The sequence below is a fragment of the Anopheles nili genome, chromosome 2 (genome assembly GCF_943737925.1).
Source record: "Anopheles nili chromosome 2, idAnoNiliSN_F5_01, whole genome shotgun sequence".
NCBI classification, from domain to species: Eukaryota; Metazoa; Arthropoda; class Insecta; order Diptera; family Culicidae; genus Anopheles; species Anopheles nili.
The window spans coordinates 3,103,311-3,125,030 of NC_071291.1; the positions used below are offsets into that span (position 1 = coordinate 3,103,311).

Consider the following 21,720-nt stretch of genomic DNA (forward strand, 5'->3'; position numbering starts at 1 on the left):
ATCATAATAGCGTTTTACGATGGGGGTTGAATTATTAAATAAATACTTTCCCACCCGCAGCCAATCCCGTAGCCCTTGTGGGGCCTGACGATGGGGTTGGGAACAAAATTCGACTTCAACCCATCGCGGAAAATTTCCCGTAGCAACTCGGGGAGGTGATAATTTTGCGCTCGAGCATGCACCGAGTGTGCTTTTGGGCGATGAATTAAATGCTCGTCATGTTGCTACGAGGAACCAATCGCTGATCTCTCCGTTTGCAGATCTTATCTTTGAAAAATGAGATTTTTATCAGTCGTCCGTAATCACATAGAACATTTTTAATTGCGGGTTATAAACAATATTTTTCATTTATTTTATTTTATTTTATTGGTATCAGCTACATCCCTACAGTCGAGATTTATGCACTGCTCTTAAATACCCAGTTGACGAATAATGATAATATGCACTGCATTTAATACCTTTTAAATGGGCTCGTCTACGAAGGATGATGAAGGATGTTACGAACAAGACCTTCTCCCTTTATTTCGCAGTCCTTCCGGTAGTGCTCCTAAGCGGTTGTCAATGACGTCGAGCGATTGGCACGCTTTGTGCTATGCTAGAATGTATAGCGCAAACATTTCTTATCATAAACCTATCATAAACAGATATTGAAGTAAACGTGGAAGTTTGTTTTTCATTGCATCTTCAACTAGGCCTCCGATATCGTGAGGCGGTCGAAACACTTTACCCCTTTCCTTTGGGTAGGTCGATCGCTTTATTTTGCTGTCCATCTCAACTGGTAGAGTATGCACGATTAAGCAGAATCTGTAACGATGTGATGATATGTGACGCAGAAAAATGTGTTAAATTTATATTTCTACATTAATTTAGATGCCAGTGTTATTTGTTCAAGTGGGGAGATGCGAAGTACAGAGAAATTGTCATTTCTTCCTTGACTTGGCCTTTAACATGTACGTCAGCAGCGATGCACATATAAATGATCCATTTTGGGACAAGTTCCTATTCATATGTGCGTAGCAGCTTCGCACCGCAAAACTTGAAAAATTGCGTTTCTTCTCATGAGGTTGTGAGAGTTGATGTACAAATTTACATTTTCAATTTGTATTTATTTTATAGCTTGCAGTAAATAATATTAAAAAAAGCATAGATCAGTTGACAAACGATAGAAAACGAATCAAAATTACTGTTCAGTTCGTTTTTCTTTAACATACCAGTGGATGGAACCATTTAGCATGTACTTCGTCAGAGTCAACAGTGGTCAATTGCGACCGATGAAATTGGTCGTATATGGGCGTGTTTACAGGCCAGAAGTATACCCAACGGAGAAACATAACACAGCGGGGAAAGGATAGTCGCGATCCTTTTCCCTCGGGGTCTACTATCGGATCCGGAGCGTGTGGCCACGATGTGTGGCGTTCAAATTAATAGCCAACCAGGGGCCGTTTGCGCTGGACCAAATCGGGGGGATAAATCCATTTTGCGTGCTAAATGGTTTCGCCAATTTGTCTCCTAGGTCCTGTTGTTATGCTGAGTGTGACGTATGGAAGGAAGAAGCTATACTGACGCGCTTTGTGAACATGCAATTCACTTGCATTTTAGTTACATTTCTTCATACCATGGAAAACGCAAAGCAAAAGGCAAGATAAAATAAGAAATTAATCTAGAAAATGAGCTTCGACACTAAATATAATTAACTACCGTGTTATAACAGAGCATTATTGGGACGGTTGAATTGTTTCCAGTTACCATAATCAAATTTTATTATTATTCTGCCTTTGGCTTGTTATTTATTGTTACGCTCCACTGTCAACAGGCCCACGGGAAGGTCGCATTTTGTTGCAAAGGAAGTGCAAATTGTCGATTTTCCTACACCGTCAGTGACCATCCGTATATGTTTATTGATATCATTAGCTGCCAGTGACGGAGTTTATCATCAGACTTGCTTACGTGTGACCAAGGGAAAATTGGTGTGAATATATTTGGACTTGAGTCTTTGTCTGAAAAATGTACATTTCCAAAATTAATATCTTCTGAGAATTTATAAGCAACGAACCTTATTCCAAACTCATCAAGTCGTGTTTAATACCGAAACAAAATTCATCTAAAAATAACCTTTATTACTCGTTTCTTGCGGCTGTTTCATCATAGTGATAGATAAGCAGCGTTGAGAATAGCATAGTAACAGCTATCGATGTTTGGTTAGTAATTAGACGCCTTCGAGTTTCAACACATCTAGTAGAACGCTAAAAAAATAATCTTGATTCCTGGATGTCATATTCTTAACTCTCGGATGTCTCGATATAGTTTATGAAACATGTTAGAAATCAAGCACATATTATATAATTTAGAAGAAATAATCGTCAAAAGTTAATGTATCCTGGACGATATACGTCATGAGGACCAAAGTAACACGATCGCGCCATCTATGCTTGTATTGGGAAAGATATCCTTCGGGCATTCAACGCTGGTGTTGCATTATTACCGACTGCTGGGAGTGCTACTACAACACTAAACTTGAATGATTGCACTATCCAAGCACAATGTACGTCTCATACGACGTCATCTAGATGGCGACGTCATGCTTTGCCTGACGTTAGAGATTGATAGGTTCATAACTCGGATAGGTACGGTGGTGTAATAGGTGCGATAAAGCCGACATAATCATGCAGCATAAATTTTGATTCGTTTACATTCGAGCTGTTCCAAAGAAGACAGCGGAGAAGATAAGAAACATGATTAAACGTCGTATCATTCAGCGCTAATAAAACAGCGCTCCGATAACAGGACATATAAATATGGAAGGCATATCCTGATATTTGTAGAACCAATCAAACCAAACAATAGAAGAAGAGGAAAAAGTACCCACTTATTAGGTGTACAATATGGAGCTCCTGTTCGATACGCACTCCATGCACTAATCAATCCGCTTCACGCCGCACACACACTCGAAAAGCGCGACGTCACGATCGCGTGGTCTGCGCAGGGCGGAGAGAGTCCCGTACACGCATGCGGCGCTAAGCCCTACGGTACAATCTCACCCACCACCCACCGAGGGCCATGCAACGCATGTACGTACGACGAATGCGTCCCCATTATCGCCATCCACCCTGTTTGGGGTGACTACCGCTTTTACTACAGTATACTCAACCCGCTAGGAGTGTGTGTGTTCGAAGGGGGTTGTGTTGTTTTGTTATTTATACCTAAAGACCACAAGCCGTGTCGGATGAGGTTCGTGTTGTGTGGAGAAGGGATAGGGCGTGAATTGTGAAGAAAAAACACTGAACCACACTACAAGCGTGTTCTGAGTGCCCCACTGGGGTGGTATTTCTCTCTCTCTCTCTCTCTCTCTCTCTCTCTCACACACACACACACGCGCACACTCTGTCTCTGTCTCGTTTGGCTCCCCACACAGAAAAACACCCGCCTAGGAGTTGCCTCGGAAGGCAAATCCGATCGTAGTTCCGCGACCGTCGAGCTGCGGGTGATTTTTCCGCGAAATCAGTTTTTCACCCGCCGTTCACACTGATCGTCGTGTGCCAGAGTATCGGTCCGCAGCTTCCGGGGAACGTCGGATGTTCCGATGAGCTGTCTCATCGAGCGGAACGTGTGCATTTTCGGTAGTACAGTGCAATGACTAGCGCGTGATCGTGTGTACTAAGAGTGTATATCTTGCGATTCTTTGACAATTTTTACGCTCCCAAAATTAGTAAAATTCAAGCACAACCCAACGTACGCACCGGTTAGCTTCCGGTAGAGCCGTAGCTCAACCCTCAGGTGCTGCAGCTTCGACTTCGAGCATATCGATTGCTTTTCAAGCGTCGTAATTGCTGTCGCTGGTGTCTTTTGCCTCCTCTTACGTCGTTAAGGTTCGGGAAAATCCTGGGACAGGGAAAATCGGGAGAGGCTTTAATCCGTTCGACAGGTAAACCATGCGTCCATGCGTCGATATCCTTCGGCATTGCCTCGTGCAAAGACGCTTGTTAGTAGTGCGCCTCCATTTGTGGTGGTCGCGTTGGTTGGCGGTGGCGCGATTTCTTCCAACTCGCCAGGTGCCGTTGCATGGCTTCCTCAGTGTGAGGGCGGCCGTATTCGCGATGTTCTTGTTCTTCGAGCACAAAGAATGTCCCGAATATGGCAGCCATCATGCGTCTGGGATGGCGGCGTGCCTGTTCTCTCGGTGGGACGTTGGGTCGTGTGTGATCTGAGCTCGGTTCGTGTCGGGTTGTGTGCGGTTCGTACAGGATGGTGACTATAGCCGGAAAGGGAGACTGTGCCCTGGCTCAGGGTGTGGGAGGAACGCGTATAAAAAGCGGATAAAAAAAGATTCCTGCCCCACCAGCGGGAAACCGAGGGGTATCAAACGGTGAAAGCATCAAACGGAAGGGGTGCCGATTGACAGTCGCCGGGAGAGGGTGGATGCCAAGCGGTTCGTACCAATACTAACCGGAGGTAGTATTCACGCGTGCCCTGGTCGCCAGGCGCAACAGTGTGATCCGTGCGCCGACGTGAACAACTCTCAGTTAGTGAGATGCTGCTCGTTCTGCTCATTAGATCTGGGGCGTGGTAGAACAGAGGATACGCTTGAATCTAGACTAAGAGGACGTCTGTTCGTATGATTCGTTGGGGGGAAGCACTCTCAACCCCGGACACGCCACCACCGACAAACAAACCAACCCGTAACCAAACAACCTCACGCCGATCTCGATCTTCGCCAAGACGAAACGATCCCCAACGAACAGCTTCTATTGTGAGGGGTTTGATCCGGCACACTAGCATAGAAAACAGCTGTTCAGCGTTGTAGTAGTTGTGTCTGCGGGTGTAGCAACCGCTTTGGGGCACTTCAAGCATTCCGAAAGCACTCTAAAAGAGGAAGAAGCATCAAAACACGGCCGTCTGGAGCGCACCCTGTTGTGGCCTACTTTAGTCGTATTTCTACCCACTCCCAGAGTACTAAACGAGTAGTAGCACGAGAGTAGTGGTGCTGCTTAGATATGGTACTCAATCCACCGGAAAGCCACCCTGCATGGTATCCGTGAGTGCGTTTGCGAGTGTACGTGAGGCTGGCTCTGTTTTGCGTCTTTATCGCCCCAAATTCGGCTCCCTGTTGATAGTGGATCGTAAAATTGGCGCAATTGTGGTTCAGTCTTTGTTCCCCTTTTAAAATGACCGTTTTTGTTTTGGACATAATGGCGCAAGACGAGCTTTTTTTTTTCGATGCACCCCTCTCGCAAACCGTGTTAGCCTCGTATGCATATGCATTTACGGTGTTTAGTCACCGTGTGGTTCACTCTGACCCCGTTTTTGGCCCTGGTCGCTTTGTCGATGGAGACGCACAACACTCGGTGAAACACCGCGTCATATTGACGATCGATCAGGCCTTGTCTGGCCCGCGGTTTGCGTCGCGATGGCTGTTTGCTTTTGCCTGTTGTAGTCGCGTGGTATCAGCGCGTTGTTCCCGATAACGAGTGGCTCGTGTGTGGATTCCAGATCGTTGTGGGTGCGCATATAATAGCACTTTGCTTCTCCTGTTTGCTGGACAGATAAACGACACTCGTTTAGCGATGAAAGAGCATGTGCGACCTGTGAATCGCTCGAAACAGGTTGACGAGTAGCGTGCAGTTTTCTCGCGTAATCACCCCACCGGTCCACTGCAAGGTCGAAAAGCAGAATGCGGGCTAATGTTGGACGCGATCGCAACGTGATTATCTTTCCCCTTTACCTATGCGGGGAAGCCCCACGGCAGCTGTCGCCAGGGTCGTAAATCATGCCGGTGTTCCAACGCACGCCCTTCTAAATTACACACCTCGGTATCCATCGTGCCGATCGCACAGGTAGGGCAGAGTTGCACCATCAAAATCAGGTCTCATAACGGGTGCGGTTGGGGTTGAAATTCTGCGCTTTGATAGCTTACATTCGACATGCGACTGTTGCTCCTGAGACGGGTCACTGACGATGGTGAAGGTCCTTGAAACACCCACGATGTCCAACGATAAGCCACCGGCATTGAAGCGCTTCAAGTTCAACGCGCACGAGTACATTAGGAACCCAAAGAACCTTAACCCAAAGCGTGTAATCCCTGCGTGATGCGGCTCAACACGGCAAGAGGAATCCATCACAGACCATCTGCGAAGGTTACTACTCCAAAACCGGTCGAACAGGGTGGTTCGTGGTCGTGGTAACTGACTTCCCGCGACGACTAATGAATATGCGCCTCCACCGTTGAGGAAGGTTATTATGGCGGCCACTCGGCTCATCTAGTATTCGATGTCTCCTTCCCAGCAACGTTTGGTTGCGTGGTTGTGGCGGACTAGCGTGACCACGAAGCACGAAGCCGAGAAGTCGATGTTTGTGTTGCGTTCATGAATGGGCTCGAGCACGCGAAAAGCAAAACAAACGATCGCGCCTGGCAAAGCGATCGCGACTCCGCGATCGACGAAATAGTAAACAGTGTCCTCAGGTGAGCGACTGCGATCGCAAGTAGTGTGTTGTCGGTGGTGCTATCTCGAACTAGTGGAGATTTGTTCCTTGTGCTGTTTTTGTCGGGCCAATGAGATTGTTCGACCCTTCGAATCTGTTCTCTTGGGTTGTGGAATTCCGGATGTTCCGATCCAAACAGCAGAAGTATTTTGAGTGTTCCTTCGTCCATCATTCAACCAGCACGGACAGTTGAATGGACAGGGTAATCTCCAACGCACAGCCGCATGTGCAATTTTCACCCCATGAGTGGGGTGTCGCTAGGCTCGTCAAGGACCCATCGGTAACATCGGGTGTAGGAATCGCTTGGTCGAAGTCCGTTTATCAGGGTTAACGCAACTCGTGGTACGCTACAGCCGTGGCTATTGCTAGCCGAGGGCGATAAGATAGAGCGAATAATTGTGCCATTAAAAAAGTAAGCCGCTGTCAAAAATCGCCCGCAAAGAAACCAGCCAGCGACAGCGTTGACAATGATGACGTCGATCGTAGTGTAATGCGTTGGTATGCTCAGTGTAACGCCATACTTTTCGAGTAACGATAATGACATGGATTGCTTCGGCTCCAGTGATCGTCCGATTTGGCCGCTTATGGTAGTTGAAGGCTGAACCACCCTGTAAAATATGCGACACGCCTTGAAACGTGAGGATGAGCCGCACATGAAATGCAGTAGAATCATTGGGAGTGATAGTACCTTTTAGGGCCTTTACGATCAACATGGTTTCGTTGGTGAATCGAGCGAACCTTAGGTGACTCAGTAGCACAAGGTTCGCTTTGGTTTCTCTCGCCAACTCGCCTTATGATCGACGTGTGCATAGTCATTTAGCCGCGATGCAACTGCATTCGGTTGGATGCAGCGTTACTGGAGCTTTTGTGGTGTGGGAGACCCCGTTACCAGTTGCGGGTCAAGGAAGCGTTTGACTTATGATTTCTCCGTTCTATGCTTCACAGTGCACACTTCCTGTTTTACAGAAATTCCCCGCAAGGTGGCGTGTACTTAGAGATATCTGACTGACATCATTGACTACCCCGTTGACCTAGAGTTACTCGTGGTGATACTTTCGGTGGTCGGTGTACTTCGAACATTGCCAAAATTGTGCTTTCAGTGCCATTGTGAATTTAGCTGGAACAACTATTGAGTGGCGTCTGTGTATGTGTACGTGCGCGTCCGTGTGTGTGTGTGCAAATCTGTCCTTTAACGTGTCATATATAGCAGAGAGTCCACTGTACGGATAGTGGAGTCTGATGGTTGGCGTTGGTGTGCCTTGCAACCTGAGCTGTGTGAGGATACCTATCGAGAAACGTTTCTGCACGTGTTAAGGGTGGTTTTTGCGCCACCTTCGACGGCTGACTAACGGTGGTCTCCATCCCCATCCTCTCCGGTAGTCCCACGAATCAAGCAGCACATCATGGCCAGTAAAAAGGCCCGACGGGTAGGTGTAGCGCCTGTTTCACGCTGGGACCGTATGAGTTTCCATAAATTCTATCATTAATTGATGGCAAACACGCGGACAAGCCACTCATCACCATGTGCCGCTGCAGCCACGCGTTGTATATTTATCGAGTTAAACGTTGGCTTTGCGGTGTTCGAATTCCAGCCCGTGGAAGGGTCATTTTTGCCACGTCACGGCTAGTATACCTAGTAGAGGACTCTCGCGGTATTCGAGACTACGGGAAGAGAAGGGTCCTTTCTAGTTGTTCCTACCGCGTCAACTGAAGCTTTTCTCGGCGTCTCGTGGCAGCCTGCTGTTTGCTGAGTCGATGGTTGTGTCTGCAGTCACCACCTGGCCTGGTGGGAGGAGTAGGTGTTTCACTATAGCAGCTAGCACCACCGTGTCTGGTTCGGGAGGTTCGCGCGTAAGGCAACGTTGTTGCTAACATTGACCTGGATTTCGGTTTCACCGCCTGCATGTCATATGAAAGCGGTAAACGCGTCGGAACCAATGCCGCGCAGTCTCGCCGAGGGTTTTCTGCATCCACCGTTCCCATGTTCATGTGCACCGACGACCTTGGATGGTGGAGACGTCGATATCGGGATGTTGGTATTTTGCGCTGAACCCGTGGTGGGTGTAGTGTTTTATGTCCTCCGTTGTGCTTTGTACTGCGGCGAGATGCAGACAGCAAGGTAGCGTGATAGAGAGAGAGAGAGAGAGAGAGGTTCTTTTTGCTGATCGAGTGTATATCGATGGCGCCAGTCCGAGGCAAATGAGTATAAATATGAGCCCGAGTTATGACGCCCGTTAGGGATTGATGGTTTCCGGATGTCTTTGAGCAGGGACAAAAGATCGGCGTTCGATTCCAATGTCCTTGAAGAAAGCATTCTCGTCCCCATTATGGGAGTTCTTTACTTAATCTTTGTAAGACCACTGAATAGTCTGGATGGCCGTGAATTGCAGATGATCCGTTGAAAGAGCTGCTAGAAGCGAATGGTGAAATCCGATAACACGAGAATGTCTGGGACATTCCTGAAATTCGTCCCAAATCCCTCTCGAGTGCCCAACGATAGTCCATAGAGCGAGTTTATGATTGGTTATCTTGCGCTGTTCGAGATTTAACTGCTTCCAACATCGCTGTTCAAACACGAATGCGTCCGAGCGAGCAAACACTTGACGCGTTCTCCAGTGACGTTCATGCTGTAGTGTTGATTCCGCCCGCGATTGCATGACTTCTGAGGGTATGTGTTGAGGGCATCGACGTGATGGTTTTCGTCACACTGGTTCTTGGTCAACCTGACAATCACGAGGCCTGAAGACCCGCCCTCTACGGCATTTTGAGAGCATCTCCAGCGATATCTGAACCCAAGGATCCTCGTGGTCATATGTCGTCGGCGTTGAAGCTCCTGCTGTGTTGGTTGCATCAGCTGACGCAGCCGACTGCGAGACAACCACCAACGACTAGCCGAACGAAACCGGCAACCAGAGATAGCGGAATAGAGACACACGACGATCTGAACTCCCGGCGAGATAGCGAGAGTGCAGTCGCCATAGCCGAGTCGAGAAGTTTAATTGGCTTTTAAACCATTTCCAGTACGAATTTTGCGTCATTTGACGTTTGGCGTTAGTTGCGTGTCGATATTCGATTGGGAGTCCGTTGACTTCCCTCAATTGTGCGGAAAAGCTTGGTCTCTCGTGCCGGTCTGTCGAGTGTGTGTAGGCATAATTTGGGCAGGATCAAACGATCGGTCCTGATCCTGGGACCAAAGGATTGGAGTGTGCTGCTCTGTTGAGGCGGATTTTGCTACAGTGAGTTGTGATTGAGATTCTGCAAGAACCATGACGAGCAAAGCGGCAAAACCCACGGTGAGCAAGCGCAGTCGACGTACGCCCTGGAGAGCGAAAGTGATCGTGTATGTTTGGTAGTTTAATTGACATTAATTGTGGCGGGAGGCCCTCCAACGCTTTGCCACTGTTCTGTTGCGAAGGAAGATGCTGAAGTTTGATTAATCTGACCAATGTGCCGTCTATTGGCGAATGATCGGTATCTGCAAAGCTGGTTACTGTGAAACGATCAGTTTGTTGACAATAATTCCCCAAGCCAGAACGTCCAGCGTATAAGGGATGGGGTTTTGGGTTTCCAAGAATATATTTATAAGCCGTCTCTGTGGTACTATACACAAGAGAAGGACAAAGAGTTGGAACACGGGTTGCGCCGAGAACCAGCCCGAGGGTGCAATAAATATGCTCCATTGAATGTCCGTCCCAATAAATCCACCTCGTCGTGGTCAAGTGCCAGCGCCCTTCGGTAGATGGATGACCGTGGATTGACAAGAGCAACGAAATAATAGGAGCACTCCAGCAGATCGCATCAGCGCAGTGCGTTCCCGGAGCCCTTGCCGATACTGATAGCGATAATAGCAATAATAGTGAGCACATTAGTGACCGTCGAAGGGTTGACCATACCTGGTGACAGCATAGAAAATGGATCGAGCATTATTCGACCATTCATCTCACCTATCTTATCAGGCACTTTGCTGAGAGAATGTTGACCGGGAGCAAAATACACCGCCCCGATAATCTGTCCCAACCGCTCCAAGTGCGTTGGGTGAGGAACTAGGGACCAGAGTCGTGCAGTTGTCAGGTGGTGTCCGGTTGAAGTGTCCATCGGATTCCGGTGATTTCATCGATCCATGAGGCCCGGTCCGAGAGACGTCCGCAGAGGCCTGAAGTGCTCATCCTTTGATTGAATATCGACGTTGGCAGGCAATAAAAATGGTTTCGAAGGGAACGGGTCCAGTATGTCGGACCGATAATTGCTCACACGTGATTCGTCCCCACGAGCTCTCGAGCTTCTCGTGGTAGAGCAGTGGAACGTCTGACTAGAGGAAAAGCGCAGCCGCAGCTGAAGGGCGGGCAACGTTGAATGACAATTTATTTTGTGTCGAGCTTTTTTTTTTCAATCTGTTTCCTCCCCGGTGAACAATAACACACACGACCCCGATATGATCTGACGTTTGATTACGTACCATTTTTCATGGAATGATCACTCCGGTCTTTACTTTTCATGGTCGACTCCGGTAAATCCCTTCGGAAGCGACCCGATGAACGACATTGTTGCGCTAGGGGAAAACTACTTAAACACGCCATTGTCCTTTTTTGTTTTTGTTCTTCTTGCTTTTTCTTTATGTTTTTGGTCTATGTTATTTGTCACCACTTTCAAACAAAAACCAATCGACTAAAGCCAAGCCCCTGCAAGGCTGGTAGTAATTAGAGCTAGTAACTTTACTCCTCCACGTGCACAGACTAGGGCTCTCGCCGATGACTCACCGGGATCATTGACAGGGCTCTATCAGCTGGCCTTGTTTGAGACGTGCGGTCGTGTTGTAACCATATGTTGCCGTTGGTTATTGGTGCAATTGCATGTGGACTGCATTCTGTGTTCGAGCCGCCAGTGAGAGAAAGCTCTAGTAACAAAAAGTCAAACCAAGAACGATGGAATATCTACTACCACAAAGTACGCCATTCGCTTCAGCAATCGTCACGTTGTTTGTTCCGGTTTCGGTTTCCATATCGTGGCTGCGTGGGAACATAACGCGATAAATCGCTTTATAGCGCATGCATCATAAATGCCGTCTGCCGTTTTAGTGGCATTGGAATAGCGGATGGTGATGTTCGTCATAACAACTACGGTTTGTGCCGCTCTTGGTCATTGACATGTTGATTGAGAGCCGCCCCGAAAGGACTGGACTGTTGTGATCGATCGGGTAGAAAGGGGTTTTTGCAAAAATCTTCACCGGAAGGAAATCGTCTGTCAGCAATTTCCTTCTGGAGTTTTTCACGAAAGGGACCCAACGACTACCAGGCAAATAGAATACTTCATGTTGTGGATAAGCATCATAGAACACTCGTCTTCTTGACTGGGTTGCAGCAACTGGGAACATTTGTCGGTTCCGTCGTCAGACAAAGTACTGCTCCGTCTGCCTCGACCGTTCTCAGGAGGATAACCGAACATCGGTCCTCAGCCGCCCTTTGGTGTACTTCAGTAACAGTGTAGTTATTTCCTCCCACGCTTGCATCTATTTGAGTGTTTGTGTAACTGCATTTTTGAGGTTTCCGAAGTGCAGCCAGTCAACCCACCTGTTGAGTATGCCCGAACAGACGCGAATATCTGGCAATGGGTTCGTTTGTCAGCCACAACGGCTCCTGCGCTTCACGGTCCTCGCCCGGACCGTCGGGACGTCCTTGAAGTCGTCCGGCACGAGAAGTGCGGGTGGATAGGTTTGTTTTTTGTGGCTATAAATAAAAGGCGACATCGCGAAATTCCGACCCGCCCCGGCCATCGACGTACCTGTCACAAACGAGCTGACGGTGTCGCGTGCCAACGACCAGAACCGGTAGAACGGAACGGACTCGTCTTCCGCGCCGACGGTAGACAATGTGGCAGCGATGTCGATCTGGGGCTGGGTTTTTTTTCTGTTCATGTGTATTCCCGCTGACAAATGGACGTCATGGTCCAGTGCTCCGGCATCTGGGTCGTCAAGGGGATGCAGAGAAAGGAAACTTCAACATCACTCATGGCTCTTTGAGGGTCTCACCAGCGCCTTCAACAGTGTTATGTTCCGTTGGCTCGCTGTTCAAATCCCATGCCGGTCCGTGCAATTGTTAACAACTCTCTTAATTAAACTGCGGTGTCGAAATCGTTTGGCGCTAACGAACGCCATAACGCGCCTCGCTTAACGCGCGGTGGTTGCGCAACAGAACCCGCCTGGAAACGCGTTTCTACGGCAGCATTTCTCCAGTCGTTCGCTTCCCTAACCGACACCAAATCGGTTACGGACGTGCCTTAACGCGATGTCACTGATGATGATGTGCAGCGTGTGTTTGAGACGATCGAATGAAGCGAATCGTTCTGGAGTGCAGTTACAGGCGAACCAGGCCCGGATCGCACAAATTGATTAGGGTGGATTGCCGCAACTGAATTTATGTGACCGGCGCCGATCCGAAAATATCGCGTGGTGACGGTCGTCTTATGTCATCCGACCAGAGAAGTGGGCCGAACGGGCAGCAGGGCATTGTTGTCGTTCCTCTCCAGTGTCAAGTGTCAGGTCGGATGATGGATGGATTAAAATCGACCATCATCACTCTATTATGGGGGTGGAGGTTGATTGGGGTTGCTGCTCAGCGCTGTAAGCATCGCTATCAAAAAATTGCGAACGTCCCAAGGGACGCCCATTAGGCTATTGGGCCAAAAAGTGGGCGGTGGAGCAGAGTCAAACTTGAGCCCTAACGTTGTTTACTTCTCCCACAGACGGACAGTGACATTGCGTGTGAGGAGGCCGAACGCTTGAACCAGGATCCTTCGCCGGATGACGATGAAGCAGGATGCGAGTACCACGACATGCCGCCGCCACCGGACGGTGGGTAAGTATCCCGATGACTCCAGGTGGGTTCCTAGAACTCATAAGGACAACGCTTCATCTTCTCTTGAAAGGTACGGCTGGGTGATCGTATTCGCGTCTTTCATGTGCAACATGATCGTGGACGGCATTGCGTACACGTTCGGTGTGTTTTTGAACGAGTTTGTGGAGTATTTCGGCGAAGGTAAGGGCACGGTAGCCTGGGTTGGTAGCCTGCTCAGTGGCATGTACCTGAGCGCTGGACCAGTAGTGTCGGCGTTGGCCAATAAGTTCGGTTGTCGGGCAGTGTGTATCGCTGGCAGTATCATATCCTGTGCGGCGTTCGCGCTCAGTACACTCAGCACCTCGGTGACTATGTTGATGCTCACGTATGGTGTGATGGGTGGTATCGGGTTTGGGCTGATCTACCTCCCGGCAGTCGTTGCCGTGGGGTACTATTTCGAGACGAAACGCTCGCTGGCTACTGGCATCGCCGTGTGTGGTTCCGGTTTCGGTACGTTCGCGTTTGCGCCTTTGGCAAACTTGCTGCTGCAGAACTTCGATTGGAAGAACTCGAACCTCATTCTGGCTGGGTTGATCCTGAACTGCGCCGTGTTTGGTGCGATGATGCGACCTCTCACGTGAGTAACAACGACACACCGGATCCTCAATTCCACAGCGCATTACATCGTCGATTCTCTCACCACGAACAGGTACCCGAAGGATGACAAAGTGAAACCGTTGATGCAGCGCATGTATGAGGAAAAGCGCTTGCAGATGGAGCGCGGCTCGATCGGTGGGTCGTACTTCATGGTCCAGCTGCCTGACGGTACGATGGAGAAAAGACTGAAAGCTCCGCTTAATGCTGATCCGGGCGTACACTCGAGCCTGGCCCTGGACCAACTGGCAGCACAGCAAGGCGGTATTCATCCCGTGGCGACGTTACCCACCATTTCTGAGTTTAAGACTCAGGAACAGAACGGAAGCAGTGGTTCGTCGTCCGAATCAAGCCAGATCGAGATGAAGAAACCCCTGAACAAGAAGCGTAACACCAACTCCGAATCGGACGCCGGAGATTATGGTGGGGATAACCTCCCACGCAATGCCTCTCAGCCAGCCTTCACTAGCCACCAGTCTGGTAATTCCTCACACAGCTTCCGGTCTCAGGACACGCGGTATTAATTGTGCTCTTGATTCTCTGTTTGCAGGCATCCCCAAGAATGGGTCTGTGCCGACGTTCGATCGCGTTCGCAAGCACTCGACCGGAGAACGCTTCAAGCCGTCATTGGCCGCCATCAAGGCTAGCTCACGGGGTGATGTCGGTAGCAACGGTGACGTACGTAAATCCATGCAACTCAGACTCTCACGCGGCTCAGTCAATGGCAGCAAAAATAATAACGCTGAGGATCTCGTTAGTAGCCATTTTTTCTTCTCTTACACCAAACACGACAGACATTACTGTCCTTTTGATGCGAATTTGATAGGAATCGGGATTATGGCTAGCGCTTTTGTTACTAGCTAACGCCTTACTAACGGATCGGTTTTTTCGTAGTGTGATAGAGGTTACGTGCGTTGGTTAATTTCTGATAGTAGACGATCGCAAAACCGTTAGGCTATCCCTACTAAAATCCCAACAGACAGTCGTTACCCTAACCATACCCTTGTTGTGCTCACGAGCTCAGCTCTTTGGAGTCCGTTCCTCTTCCTACTAAATTGTCAAACCGGCCTATTAGAACTCTCTTACTAAACTAGCTGCATTATATGTGTCAATTGGCGGCGTATGTGTGGAATAATTGCCCAAATTAACGGTGTGATGGGAATAGTTAGTAATTTTTGCATCTCCTAAACTAAACGTATCACCCCTCGGGGAAAGGGTTCCTGGGAGCGGGAGTGTTAAATATAGAAGCACTCTTGAACGGATGCCAAAACGCACTGGATGCCGCGAGACGCGAACTCGTCCTCTGCGCGTGTGTTTGTGGGTGTGTGCGCGCTCGGTCTGGACGCTAGGTTGCTGGCCACTAATAGACAAGTATCAAATCAGCGCTATTATAGAGCTCTCATTCACTCGTCTGCCGGAGAGTGTTCGGCAATCATTTCCTAATTGCAATCATCATGCATCACGCCTAGCCACGTTAAGATAGAGAACCAACAAAAGCACCACTCGTCGGCGTTAGGCCGCGAGTCCTTCCGTTGATCCATTTCGTCCTTGTTTGATCATCATTTTCGCACACACGCTTTAGACCCATTCACGTCACAATGCATTTGCAAGCTGCTTAGTGCTTTGTCCTGCTATTGTGGGCTCTGGTGTGTGCTGCACAAGCCTTCTAGCCGTTCCGTAGAAACCGGACGACGTTGCTGTGTCCCGTAATTCAACTTGCTATTCGCTTCATCACACTTACATTTCGCTTCATTTACATGCCGATGTCGCTTCACACTCATTCCACGAACGGACTTGTATTATCTGTTTCAAAAACGCACGTTGCCACCTGCAGGACGATGGCAGCATGTTTACCTCAAAAGCCTCGCTGAAAGCGGACCGGCCTGTCATGGTGCGCCCGTTGTCGCGTAAGGACATCTTCTACTCCGGTTCCGTAACCAATCTGAAAGAGTTCCAATCGCAAAAGTCGCTGACCAACTATCGCAACTCCGTCGTTTCGCTGACCAAATTTGAGAAGGAACACCGCTACGATGTTCGAGACGACGTGGAAAAAGGACGAGAAGAACGTAAGTGTTGATGGTTGAGAACAGTAGTAATGGGGTGCTAATAATCCGTCCTTTTGTACATCACTGGCTTTGTAGAATACGACCTCTGCCCATGCCTGAAGTTGCCGGAATCGTTCAAGAATGCGATCGGTGCCATGATGGATGTAAGTCTGCTGCGTGATCCCGTCTTCATGATGATTGGCGTCTCGAACATCTTTGGCATGGCCGGTCTCTATGTCCCGTTTGTGTATCTGGTCGACGCGGCCGTCATGGACGTAAGTCTACTGCTAGAGAGTGTCATATCATTTCGTGTCTTACCAAACGGTTGTTGGATGTTTCTTTCTCGACAGGGAATTGAGCAAAACTCTGCATCCTTCCTCATCTCGATCATCGGCATTACGAACACTGTGGGTCGTATCGTGTGCGGTTATGTGGCCGATTTCCCTCAAGTGGACGCCCTGTTTCTTAACAACATCTGTCTAGTCATCTCCACCGTGGCGGTCGCGCTGACGCCGTTCTGTCACACCTACGCGGCGTACGTGGCCATGGCCATCGCGTTCGGTATTGCCATCGGTATGTGGAGAAGGATCCTACCGTCGAATAGGACAAACCATTAATAGTGTGTTTGCGCTTTTGTCCCCGCAGCTGGCTACATTTCGCTGACGTCAATTATTCTGGTCGACCTGCTCGGACTGGACAAGCTGACCAACGCGTTTGGTCTGTTGATTCTGTTCCGTGGTGCCGCAACGATTGTTGGTTCTCCGCTGGCAGGAGCTCTGTACGATGCCACCCAGTCGTACTCAATACCCTTCTTTGTGGCCGGTGGACTGTTTGCCCTGTCCGCTATTACCAGTTTTGCGGCGCCTGCAATGAAGAGGTAAGTGAGGCTACTTGCGAGAAGGTTTTTGGATCGGAGATGCTAAGCTTTTCTATTTCTTTTACTCGTAGATTCCGGAAGCAATCGGAAGCTCCCGTGCACGTGGAGGTGCTGACCCCTATCGATGAGGAACCATCCGAGGATCTAGCGGACGACGACCAGCCGATCACGATGGTCCCCAAGATCATCCAAACTGCCCCTAGTCCGTCCACGGAGCAACCGATCATGTCGAATATCACCTCCAGCACGACGATCAACGATGATCGTAAGCAGACCCAATCAAACGGCGGCACGAAGGAGTCGGACAAGGAAGTGAGCCAGATGGAATCGGTTTTGTAACGCTACTGAATTGCATCCCACAAAAGGTAGCCACGCATACGGCCGTTAGAGGGCGCTCGTGAAGAAAGTGGCGAGAACGGAGAAGTCGACCTCGAGGTCAGGACGACTTGGTAACTTCCGCGAGGTCGATGTTCGTCCGCGGCGTTGCTTTTCGACCTTCCGATCATTGCTTTTCGTGAACAAATGCTGACCGAAGAGATGGGGTTGAGTGAACGCTATCCGTTCTGATGTTTTATCTAGCTAGTGTTAGACTTACATGATTACATCTAATGAGGATTTGTTTTGATTATGTTATTTTTAATTGAAACAAACGTGTTTTATCGCTACGTAGCGAAGGTGAACAAAACGTGGAACAATGTGCGACGTTGCAGGAGAATGAAGTGTGTGTGTGAAGATTAGGCGTAAGGGGGGCAAGAATGATAGAATCGTAATTGTGGAGTAACCAACCAAGATGAAATCCTTAGTGTCATAGTAAGATACGAATGAAGCGAACGAATGTGTTAAAATGTGTGCAAAGCATAATGTAAAAAATAACTAAAAACCAACCATCGCGTGTGATTATGTTGTTTTAGATTATTGCGCGATTTGTTATTACGTTTTATTCATTTACTGTTTTGTTTTTCGTTTCATTGACGAAAGGCGGTTTTAAGAAACACGTACCGATGCGGCAGGATGTACGATTTTTTGTCGTATTATTTCTCATTAAGAGGATTAAGTTCGGGAGCCATATCCATAGCTGGTTATGTTTAGAGGTACTCGGTACTTAAAAAGCTTGTTTGAAACGAACCGAAGGTGACACACGCATGATACCACACAGTTAATATTGTCGCATAAAGCTGCAAGCAAACAAACCGCTCACCCGCAGGAAAGCGTAACGATAGCGAACAAATCTCTACCAATTTGCCTAGCCAATAGCCAGTATGTTAGCAACAGAGAACCAGCAGCGCTTACGGAAACTAGACGCAGAACGCCAACTGATCGCAAATTTGCAAACGAAGCTCACATCCTTCGGAGATCGACAAGAGTCGATCTTCGCCGGAGAGATGCAATAGGACGACGGTTGGCCCATCTTTGGAGCTAGCGAGCAAACCAGCTCAGAGTACGAAAACAGTAAGCAGAACTCAACAGTCCTAAGTAGTGTTGTGTAACGTGTAATAAACATGAACATAATTGAGTATTAGCTTCTTATGAGTTGTATATAGGAATGAACAAATGGAAAGAATGTACCGGCGCTAACGTCGTTCTTGAAGTCAGGTGATACTCCGTTCCACTTGCTGCATGCAAAATGGCCATATTAGCTTAACCGAGGGCCGAGAAAGTTCGAAGGGAAAGCTTATAATACACACCCACACAAACTCACAAAATGGTACAGAACCAATCCGCTGACAATGTAATAGAAATGAATAGGAACGCAACATGCAACGTGCAGTTGGCAGGCGTACTCAAATAGATGGATAAACTAGGAGATTTAACGACTAAGAAGAATGCGCTTGATACGGATGGCGGAGGAGAATCGAAGTTTGCTTGGATGGCTAGACATTCTTTAACGTCAGCTAACATACTTTCTTCCCATCGTAATTGAACGGATCTACACGTAGGAAAACGAGCTTTTGCTTCTCCACTAATTGCAGTTGCCACCCATATACAAGCAAAATTTGAAACACATTTGATGCCACATTTATCGCTAAAATATGTAACGCAAGAATGTCGTGTTACTCGGAAGGAAAGGATTTTCCCCAGAACAAGCTAACGTTCGCTTTGAGCAGCAAACTTTTGATTGTACGATGAATCGATAGCGCGGTTATAAATGATTTTTATAGTCCTAGGATACGTTAGGAAGTGTAAGCGAGGAGATGAAATTTAAAATTAAAAAAAAAAACTATCAATATCTGCGCTTCGAAGTACTCGTCGAAAACGTGGTTCAACGGTTGGTTTTGCATTAGTTACGAATGTTTCCGGGCCTTTCCGGGATAATCCAGTTACGAAAACTTCACCTTCACATATCAAAAAGGCAGGCCGTTTTTGACATGCTGCCAGTGAGAAAAATATTTTGTTTATACTTTCTACAGTTGTTAATACGTATTTTCTCCTCCATTCTATCGATAAGCAAACAAAAAAGAAACGTTTTTTCTTAAAGATTTACGTCTTATTCGAGGATGGATCGAGCTAAGATTTTGCTAAATATGTTGTTTACAAATTTCCCTGCGCTTTATCGAGATCAAAAGTTTGAGGCTCAAATTGAACGTATCTGGGTGGTCGTTCTTCGTGTCGTATAGTAATTATTGTGGTTGTTCCTCGCCAGGGAATCACCCCAGCCAGTACAAGCAGCAGAAGCGATAGCTTACGAAATGGAACATGCATCATCTGTAACAAACGGACAAAAGAAGCAAATGTTGTTAAAATAAAGTTGATTATAATGCAAACGGTGGTCAGAATGTTCTCTAATAATAAGTTGATGTAGTCGAATCATGAACCACAATTATGTCACGTTCGACACCCATGACAATATTTGGCTTCGTTTCAAATGCATAACCGGTTTGTAGATACTATTGCATACTTTTAGGCGACCTACATCGTAAATCGCGTGAATAAGGAAAGTTTATTTGCTCAACGAACTAAAGAGCACATATTACGTTGCCTACTATAGATTTGCATGTTTTTTATTCAACGTGGTAAATCACATATCAAACGCAAACGTTTTAAAAATAATGAGATTCCGTTGACTTTCCCAATAATGGCTTGTCCGGAGTTGTACTAGAACAGGAATGCTCCTCCGAGTAGAGAAGTAGTCTGAGAAATTTGTGCAGCTGGCTACCCAACCCATGCAACTACAGCTGTTTTGCCGAGGCCTGAGATATGCCAGGATCTTTGAACCACGCTTGATAAGATAGTGAACTACCAGCCGGTTGGCGATTTCATTCGCTCCAGCTCGTTCGTTCGTACATACTAATTTAAACCAACGACCCAGATTGCAGCAGGTGATCTTTCGGGACGAGTGTTTTATGATTTTATTATGCAGCGCTGTGGGCAGGATGTGATACTGATTAACCTACTCCTCGGAGCCACCGGGACACCGTTGTAAATCATGTCGAGTGTTTTGCTCACATTTCGCAGTTCCGCTTCCACGGGGGCACAGAAAGGACAGTGCACGATCGTTTGGGAGCGTTGCCCTTTCGTAGAGGACCAGTCAAAAATTCGAAACGGTTCAATTTTGTTTTCCATTTTTGGTCAATTCGATCTCATGGCCAACTTGTTTCAATCCTGTTGTACGTGTTTTCAGCGCCTCCTAGATCGAACGGTTCGCGCGCCTGACATAATAGGACAGGTCGATGTGAAACTTTCTAGTTCTTTTTTGGCAGGTTTCTTTGCGATCGAAGCGTTCAATCAACGGCCTCCCGGCGACCGCGGCCACTTTTTGCCAATTTCTGACGGGCGTGAAAGTGCAGTACCAGCAAGTCGATCGCGTGCCCGCAGGGTTTTGGTTTCTCATCGAGCTAAACGAGCCAGCTCGGCGAAAACGGACGTTCCACTGACGTTGACGTACGCGGTTTTCCAGGGAATAGGGCAGAAGCGCCGTCCCGGTTGGACGGGAGATCGGAAAAACGTCAAGGGACGCAGAAACCGCCGTGGGATATGGCTGGAAACGAAACAAACAAGCTAGCAAAGGGGCAAACAAAACTAAGATCAACAAAAAAAAAAGATCATGCGGCACCGTAGTGGAGCTCAAAGTGAACGTGTCGAAATTTATTGCGTCGAAGTTTTATTATTCCCACATACATTGAGCAACAGCAGTGAGCGAAAAAAAAGCTCATTCCTTCTGGCCCTAGCCTCGCTCCAAACGGACCCAGCCCTACCCCGTGAGTCGTGGGGATGTTTTTTTGTTGTGCACCACGATCCTTCTGATCCTACCAGCGCAGGTTCGCTTCACCCCATCCCAAACCAGAGATGGTGGATGAAGTTGCCGAAAAGAAGATAAAACAATCCCCCGTCCTCGAACGCACCGTCGGATCTGCCAGTCAGGGCCGGTCATGAGCGGACACTTTTCGGTCGTTATGTAACGTCGAACCGGTCGTTAGGCGCGATTTTGGAGTGTCTCTGTTTCGTGATTTTGCTTTAATTTTTGCACGCCTCGCGAGCGGCCGCACTGTTTTATATCCAGCTTGCTAGTGCGGGTCTCGCGAACGGAGTGACCGGAACGGACATCGCGGAATTAATGGCCGTGCATCGAAGGGTTGTTGGCGCTTCTAATCGTGCTTTATTTCGTTGATTGAAAGTGCACGTCGACACCAACGCCACCGTGCAGCCTGATCGAGGTTACCGCTAATAACTGCTGCAAACGAGAGCCTAGTCCCGTGGCATTGGCTTGAATTGCGTGCGGGTTTTTTTTGGCACACCTTCGTAAAAGTATCACAGTGCCGTTGTTGGCTTCCCTCGATGGAAGGCTGAGTTTGGCACAAACAGGAAAAAATACATGATCGTATCTTATGAAGCTAGCCTT

General features: G+C 48.1%; 1 protein-coding gene across 1 annotated transcript; it reads left to right on the forward strand.

Annotated features, from left to right (window-relative positions):
• The first annotated feature begins 7,865 nt into the window (after positions 1-7,865).
• On the forward strand, positions 7,866-19,618 carry LOC128722155 (monocarboxylate transporter 13-like). Its single transcript, XM_053815993.1, has 10 exons — positions 7,866-7,904; positions 13,216-13,328; positions 13,399-13,944; positions 14,017-14,441; positions 14,512-14,698; positions 15,849-16,027; positions 16,103-16,281; positions 16,357-16,579; positions 16,652-16,883; positions 16,955-19,618. The coding sequence occupies exons 1-10, from the start codon at positions 7,881-7,883 to the stop codon at positions 17,220-17,222; spliced, it is 2,376 nt and encodes a 791-aa protein (XP_053671968.1). The 5' UTR covers positions 7,866-7,880; the 3' UTR covers positions 17,223-19,618.
• Positions 19,619-21,720: the final 2,102 nt, after the last annotated feature.